General features: G+C 46.4%; 1 protein-coding gene across 1 annotated transcript; it reads right to left on the reverse strand.

Annotated features, from left to right (window-relative positions):
* Positions 1 to 2,579: 2,579 nt before the first annotated feature.
* On the reverse strand, positions 2,580 to 7,876 carry LOC306696484 (dnaJ homolog subfamily A member 3, mitochondrial-like; the record flags this gene model as incomplete). The annotated part of the gene is made up of 11 exons (XM_079160113.1): positions 2,580 to 3,003; positions 3,084 to 3,178; positions 3,774 to 3,889; positions 4,872 to 5,000; positions 5,094 to 5,158; positions 5,695 to 5,842; positions 5,966 to 6,118; positions 6,272 to 6,484; positions 6,621 to 6,704; positions 6,790 to 6,926; positions 7,681 to 7,876. The coding sequence occupies 11 exons, from the start codon at positions 7,874 to 7,876 to the stop codon at positions 2,867 to 2,869; spliced, it is 1,473 nt and encodes a 490-aa protein (XP_079016239.1). The 3' UTR covers positions 2,580 to 2,866.
* Between the last annotated feature and the right edge of the window lie 813 nt (positions 7,877 to 8,689).

The raw sequence follows: 8,689 nt of genomic DNA on the forward strand, positions 1-8,689 counted from the left end.
AACCACCAAGAGCAGACCGAAGCAGACTGAACAGATTAACAACTGATAATAATAACTGACACCCGTGCATAGTGGACAGATTAACAAATAGGAATAGCCGTCACGTAACAGGGCAGGGAGTTGGACGACAATACAGAATCCAACGGCTGCACAGGGATTAAACTAGAGATCAGCTGCAACACATCTTTAAATGGCGTCCTGATGGAGGTCTTGTGCCCCTACGGAGTGATGCCGCTCATATGGAGAGACCAAACACATATCGTTGGCCAACAAAGAGATCAGCATCCAGTTCCATGTGTTCTCAGACTGGTGAATACGACGACCATGAACTCCAGTAAGACTCTCCGGATGAAACCCTGATGTGCTGTATGTGGTCTGTTCATCCAGATCACATGAGTCCTGTGTGCAGAGATCTGGGTTTGTGGGCGATCCAGCCAGGTCTCACTTCCTTCCAGGGACGAGGAGCTTCAGGGCCCCCGTCTGTAACCTCAAGTGTCCTCCTTGAGGACCCAGCGAAGGCGGTGGGAACGTAGACAAATCCCAGGCTTAGCGCTCTCCACATAAAACAAAGCCCTGTTCCCGGCGGACGGGCCGAGTAATCCTGGTAAACCGGGCACGGACCCCTAAATCTCCTCCTGTCACCAGCTGTGAGACTTCCACATGTTCCACCTCTCCAACGCTTCCTGTCACAAACAGGCCACTTCTATCTGCTCTTGAGGCTTCTCAGCCAATCACGGACGCCGTTCTCGAGCTCAAAAATATAATTCGTCCATCAAGCCGGTCGACAGTAACACAAGAGCACCACCACACTCAGCCGTTAGCCTCTTAGCCGTTAGCCTCTTAGCCGTTAGCCTCTCAGCGCTGTGAGAAGATGTTTGCGCTGCATTCACTCTCCGCGATGCCGACGGACTTTTCCCAGTTACTCCCAGCAACCAGCTGTCAGTCACGCGTGATTGGCAGACGGGAGCTTTGTATCGCTGTGTATAGCTGGAGGTCTACACGGGTTCTCCTTTATGACCACACAGGGTCAAATCACGCCTTTCAGCCCGTGGTGCCGTCCCAACGCTTAATTGGCTTTCATTAACTCTGGTAGTCTGGCTGCAGCTCCGTGCTGTGAAGGCGTTTGATTGAACGTGTAGATGTGAGTTTGAATGTTAGAGGAACTTCTGTGGAGCTCGTTGACTATCGTTGTGTTCTTCTTCTCTCACAGGAAGCAGGTCTTCAGTTAAAGGACTCACAGCTGCTTCTCCATCAGTTAGAATCCAAATCATTTAGTTCAGTAATTCAATTCAAAAAGTGAAACTCGTATATTATATAGATTCATTACACACAAGCTGATAAATGTACAAATAAAGAGTGTAAATATGAGATGTTTGAATCGTACAAGAAGAATTATTTCTGTTAATAAGAACGTTTTTATAAAGTATGGTTTCATGATTAGTGTGACAGCATGAACAGAGACAACAGGCTCACAGCGCCGCCTACTGACGCCTTTCAGCGCTACAAGACGAATATGAACGTTTCAAAGGAAACAATCTGCTTCTGCTGTTTATTAAAGGCCGGTTGTCACATTTCTCGCCATAATATCAGAATGTTCTCTGAATGTGTTTCACAGAACTGGAAGCTTTAACGTCGTCTCTCACTAGGAGCTAGGAGACGAGGAGACACGTCTGATGAAGTGTCTGTGTTGTTCCGTTAACCCTCTGAGCCACTAAGCTGTTTCTCTCTGTAGTATAAAGTCCTGCTGCTCTACAGAACCAGAACCATGATGACTAGAACCAGAACAACAGTTATGACATCATCACTAAGAAGAAAGGAAACAAGAATGTATTTTACTAATATTGCCAAAAAATGTAATCTATAAATCCAACATTGTTCCAAGTGTAAAATGGAGTTTCTACATGTTTTATATATTGAACTATTCCCATGTTTCCAGCCTCTCCTCTCCTCTCTCCTCTACTGTCTCCTCCTCTCCTCTTCTCTCCTCTTCTCTCCTCCTCCCCTCTCCTGTCTCTTCCTCTCCTCTCCTCCCTCTCCCCTCCTCTCCTCTCTCCTCTCTCCTCTCCGTAGTTCAGTCAGTTCCTCTCTTGTGGTCACGTGACTGTTGGTCTCAGATGAATCAATCATGACGTCATAGTTTCACAGTTTAATGTTTTTACAGTTTAATGTGAAAGTGAACTCTTTAGACATTTATAATGAGAACATGAAGAATAAAATGTTTTTTGACAATTCACAATTTTAAGCTTCGTTTCAGTTTCTTTTTGTGACGGAAGCGTTCGTCTCACATGATGTGTTCAAGGACCGTCAGGAAAAGATGTAAATCTGCCTGCCTGTGATAAACGGTGTCGTTTTGGGCGATTGTTGATAGAAACGCTTTTCCATCCCGCCGGCGTGTTTGACTGAGAGGTTCAGTGTCCTCGTAGGACCAGATGCTCACAAACATCTGCATGTCTTCCTCACAGAGAACTCTGAGGGTTTCCACCTAAAGACAAGAAACAAAGTTGCTGCTCTATAGAACTAGAACGCGTCTGTAGTGCAGAGTGCAGAGTGATGTGATGACGTCGTCATTAAGAAGAAAGAAAACAACATGAATTTCTTTGATAATTTATTTGACAGAAATTAGAAAACACTGATCTATACAGAACATGAAGTGCACAACATGATGAACGCATCAGAACAGAACCAGACGTCTCCACAGACGCCTCAGACTTGAACTCTGAGTTCACGTCTTCGTCTCCTGCTGCATCTCAACACGTCGTGTTTCTCCGACGTCCTCGTCTGAACCTCTCGTCGTTCCGTTCTCAGGAGAGAAGCTCTGATGTGACGCGAGACTGTCTGAAGGTCCCACCTGCAGCGCTTCAGAGCGTCAGCTGAACATCTTCTTCAGCTTAGAGAAGAAGCCTCCCTCCTCTTCCTCCTCCTCCTTCTTCTTCTTCTGCTGCTGCTCTTCGTCCTGTGAGCTGGTGGACTTGGTGGGACCAGGACCTGAGGTGGTGCTGCCCTCTGCTGGACACAAACACACACTGCATCAGTTTAAACTCTGCTGTGAGTCTCGTTACCGTAACGGTGGACTGAGCGCTGACCTGAAGACGCCTCCACACCGTTCACCGACCCCTGGACCTCCGTCTCCTCTTCAGCGTAACTCAGCAAGAGGGAGCGCTGACGACGGGTCAACTTCCTGTAGAGGGGGGGGGGGGGGGAGGGAGAGACAGAGAGACAGAGAGACAGAGAGAGAGAGAGAGAGAGAGAGAGAGAGAGACAGAGACAGTCAGTCAAAGTGTCTCTGGTTTCTTGTCACGTGACTGTTGGTCTCAGATGAATCAATCATGACGTCATAGTTTCACAGTTTCATGTTTTTACAGTTTCATGTTAAAGTGAACTCTTTATGAGACATTTATAACGAGAACATGTGTTTGATGAAATATCACATATTTAACTTTCGTTTTGGCTGATTTTTCTGATGGAAGCATTTGTCGCATATGAAGTGTTCAAGGACCGTTGGAAAGATAAGAATCTTACGATGACGATGTCTTTTACAGCTTCTGGCTCTGATAAACTGTGCAGTTTTGAGGATTGTTTGAAGAAAACATACCTTTCAGGTGTTGGGTTTCAGAGGGTTAACATACATATTATTAAAAAGGAATAAATTACAGTTTTTGAATTGAAATGAAAAAGTCATTCCGTTATTGCTTAAATCATTTTGTCAATGCAATAACTGAAAGTGAATCGTTGATGTAGAGCCGTCTTGTGACTGACATTGGATGAGGTCTTACTTTGGCACTCTGATCTTGATGTGGACGTAGTGGTCTCCATAGCTGTAGCTGTTCATCCTCCGGATGCCTTTCCCCTGCAGACGGATCACCTGGTCAGCCTGGCAGGCAGCAGGAATCTGGAAACCACAGACACACTTTGAACCAGACGGCAGAGATCTGCTCTTCTCTGGAGCGTCCGGCAGATGCATCCAGAAGTAATACATGGAAGTGGCTGCACTGTAGTGTAACTGAAGTGACCCTCCGTGGGTTAGCCGTTAGCGGTGCTGCTAACGTTACTAGCTCTCCTCCTGTTGCTTTAAACACTGATTGGTTGTTTACAATGAAACATTATCAGAGATCAGAGACTAGAAACACAAGTTCTACTGAGTCAGTACAACTTTATTTACACTCTGATGGTTAACGGATGTACGGATCATGGATCCACTACGTCCGTTACACCATTATACTGATGGTTTGATAGTCATGGTGCACTTCTGACTCACCATTATACTGATGGTTTGATAGACATGGTGCACTTCTTACTCACCATTATACTGATGGTTTGATAGTCATGGTGCACTTCTGACTCACCATTATACTGATGGTTTGATAGACATGGTGCACTTCTGACTCACCATTATACTGATGGTTTGATAGACATGGTGCACTTCTGACTCACCATTATACTGATGGTTTGATAGTCATGGTGCACTTCTTACTCACCATTATACTGATGGTTTGATAGACATGGTGCACTTCTGACTCACCATTATACTGATGGTTTGATAGTCATGGTGCACTTCTGACTCACCATTATACTGATGGTTTGATAGACATGGTGCACTTCTGACTCACCATTATACTGATGGTTTGATAGTCATGGTGCACTTCTTACTCACCATTATACTGATGGTTTGATAGACATGGTGCACTTCTGACTCACCATTATACTGATGGTTTGATAGACATGGTGCACTTCTTACTCACCATTATACTGATGGTTTGATAGACATGGTGCACTTCTGACTCACCATTATACTGATGGTTTGATAGACATGGTGCACTTCTTACTCACCATTATACTGATGGTTTGATAGTCATGGTGCACTTCTTACTCACCATTATACTGATGGTTTGATAGAGGCCCGGTGCCGTTGCTGTTCCCCCCAGGATGGCCTGAGCTACAGAGATCAACACGTCTGAGTGGATGTCTATTCCGTTGCGCCTGAACACCGGACTCCTCTGAACCTGCACCAAGAAGTTTCAGATATAAACACTTCAGACTCCCGATACGTCGCCAGAATTCAATAACTTCTCAAATGAAGGAGAAAGAAAACTCACCCTGAATGTAATGAGGATTTCTTTTTTACCGACTGACATGCGAACTGTTTGACCATTTTCCACTCCTGTGGAGAGATGTAGAAATATCACTTTATTCAGTTTACACAGACTCACAATCTGGAGTAATATTAAATAAACTGGCTGCAAATGTCTTTGTTTTCACATTCAAAACCTTTGTTGAGGTTTTTAGAGGTTGAAGCTTTGAATGACTGAAATGATGGCATTTCTTTCAGAAAGCAATTCTCTCCTGCATAAAGACAGGATACAGAAGAAACCAATTTAAGGTTTCCTCTTCCAAATAATCAACAGCGTAACTGTAGGAGCCTCCTTACCCGGTAACTATTTGAATGGTTGCTTTACTTGTGAATTACTGAAGTTTGAAGGTCAGTTCAGTGTAGAAACTTGTTTCCGTGGGGGGGGGCTTACATCGGCCAATAACTGGGCTATCAGGTTTTTAATTATTATATCGGCCTTTAAAAATCCACTAACGGTCGACTTCTAGTTTGAATCACACCACGAAGCCGTCACAGGAATCTAATTCTACAAGTCGTCCTTCGTCTGTTCAGGTTTCTTTATTAATTACTTATTGAATTAAACCTACCAGAAGGTACAGGTACAGTGACCGTCTGCCTCTTCTTCGTCTGTCCTGAACCTCGGCACACAGCGCACGGCGTGTTTATGATCGACCCTTTCCCGCCACAGCGCCGACAGGCGGTGCGCATCCTGAAAGGACCCGTGTTGACCGACTCCTGCAGGAGGCGCCACAGACAGTGATGAGAGGAGGCTGACTGACAGCGCAGTGGAACAGTGAGGAAAGAGCCTGAAGCGCTTCAAATAGCTCCTCTGCTGCCACCTGCTGGACTGACACTCACCATGCCGGTGCCGTTGCAATAGTGACAGTGAGACACTTTGGTGCCCGGCTCGCTGCCCCTCCCATCACACCGCTGACAGGCGTCGTCAATGTTCACACTCAGCTCCTTGTTCGCGCCCTTCGCTGCCTCTGAAAACGTAAGCTCCATCACAAACTGTGGAAGGAAACGGGACACTTCTTTACAATGAAACCGCTGACGACCACACAGACTACAACCTGCTCCATTAAACGCACGAATGTTTCACTAAGAACCAAAGATTTAAAGGTTTATGAATAGAAAACCCCGACGCGTGGAGATATGCTTCACCTCGGGCCGTTGTTCAAACATGTCGTGGATGTTTCCGAAGCCCATTCCTCCAGTAAACTCTCCGAAGATCTTCCTGAAGAGCTCCTCGGGGTCTATGTTGGTCCCCCCTGCCCTGTAGTACTGCTGCTGGCCTGCTGAGCCAGCACGGCCGGGGTCGAAGCCTGCCGCTCCGTGAGTGTCATATTGCTTCCTCTTCACCTCGTCACTCAGCACCTTCAAACGAGAACGACCGCGGTGACATTTTGGGTTTGAGTTTGAATGACTGCTTGTCATAAATGACCAATTCTGTTGCGCTTTAAGATCGCTATAAAGGGTCTAAATGATCTCGGTCATGTTTGGGGTGTGGTACCTCATAGGCTTCAGCCAGCTTGGCAAACTTCTCTTTGGCGTCGGGGTCTTCTGGGTTGGTGTCCGGGTGATACTTCTTTGCCAACTGGGAGAGACAACAAGCATGAAGAATGATGAGAGAGAATGACAAAGCTTTTTTCTGAAGGTGTGACACAGCGATGGTCTCTGACCTGGTAGTAAGCCTTCTTGATGTCCTTCTGTGCCGCAGTGCGGGAGACGCCCAAGACTTCATAGAAGTCCTGCTTGTTGGCCGACCTGCTGCCGGTGTGGAAGGAGTGGCCGGTGATCCCACGGGGACATCTGGAGCCTGCGGAGGAAAGGATCCAAAGGGGACCGTGTGACCAGGAGTCCTGCTGTACATTCACATCTGATTACGTATCTGCAATGTGAGGCGTTGTTTAGAAGCTAGCTGTTCATCAATAACAAGGACCAACGTCATGGCACTTATGGAACGCACATAAGAGACAACATGAATGGGTACTGACGTCACCGCGATGTTACTGACGTCACCGCACTGATGTCACCGTACCGCTACTGACGTCACGATGACGTCACCGTAACGTTACTGATGTAATCATGCTGTTACTGATGTCACTGTTACTGATGTCATCATGCTGTTACTGATGTCATCATGCTGTTACTGATGTCACTGTTACTGATGTCATCATGCTGTTACTGATGTCACTGTTACTGATGTCATCATGCTGTTACTGATGTCATCATGCTGTTACTGATGTCATCATGCTGTTACTGATGTAATCATGCTGTTACTGATGTCACTGTTACTGTTGTAATCATGCTGTTACTGATGTCACCATGCTGTTAATGATGTCACCATGCTGTTACACACTAACAGAGAGCAGTTACATCACAGTCAAACCGATGCTAACTACCCTCAGAGGGTGTTAGCCTTCAGCTAGCTGCACACTAGCATCACTAACCCGTGTGCAGACGGTGCTGTGTGCATGTAAACAGACTGAGCCCATGACTGTCAGTGACTAGTTGAACTCTCAGGATGTTATGCTCACCATATGTACGATGCTAACAGTTAGCTGTCTCACCTCTCAGTCCTCCCAATGTCACGACACTTCCGGGTGTCCACGAGCTCCGGCCGCCCGCTGACCCCCCCCGGTGTGTCCGCGATATCGTCGCCGAACAAACTCCCGCATGTCCGGCGGAGACATTCAGAAAACGACCGCTGCGGCCGTGTCCTGTACACAACCAGCGTGTAGCGAGCCGGGCAGCCGGGGACGCCATCTTCAACGTCACTGCCGGTGTCATCAGCGCGTCAGCAGCGGTGGTCTGCGCATGTGCGGCATGTCTGCTACTGAAGCAGCCTACAAGTACACAGTGTACTACTTTAAGCTCACACTACACAACTTTTCAGTTTTTAGGCATTGTACTTTGTTGTGCAACATATTTACACTGAAGGAAATAAGTAGTCTAAATGTACTCCAGTAAGTACTGCACTCAAGTACTGAGTCAATGTACTTGTACTTTACCGAAGTATTTTCATGTTCTGCTACTTACTGCCTCTCCTCCACTATATCTCAGAGGTACATGTTGTACTTTTTACTGTACTTCATATCTAAATGATGATGATGACGACGTGGTCAAAGAGGCAGCAGCCACCTCATTAACCTACGACCTCCAGCTGTGTGACATATAAACACAGTGATGCTGGAGGAACAGCAGAGGTCAGAGATATATAACTCTATATATATATAGATATATATATAGAGTTATTAAAGGAGATGAAGGAAGGAGGCAGTTAGTGAGAGACCTTTATCGATGGACTCATAGTGGATTCATCTGCAGGCTGCAGTGATGAACGGAGCTACTGGACTCATCACAGAAAGGAGATGAAATCAGCGCTGAGGCTGCTTCTTCAGAGAAAGAGCCTCTGTGTGCTTTCATTAAGGCGCTAATGTGCAGAGTCAGCAGACGCTTTCTCTGCCCGAGGTTCTGAGGTTCTGTGGTTCTGAGGTTCTGAGGTCCGGTTCCACCAGGCTGCTCCTAAATGTCTCTGTGGTTCATTCTCTTGAAGCCTGAGTGAGTGTGTGTGTGTGT

The sequence above is a fragment of the Pholis gunnellus genome, assembly GCF_910591455.1.
Source record: "Pholis gunnellus genome assembly, chromosome: 5".
In the NCBI taxonomy this organism is placed as follows: domain Eukaryota; kingdom Metazoa; phylum Chordata; class Actinopteri; order Perciformes; family Pholidae; genus Pholis; species Pholis gunnellus.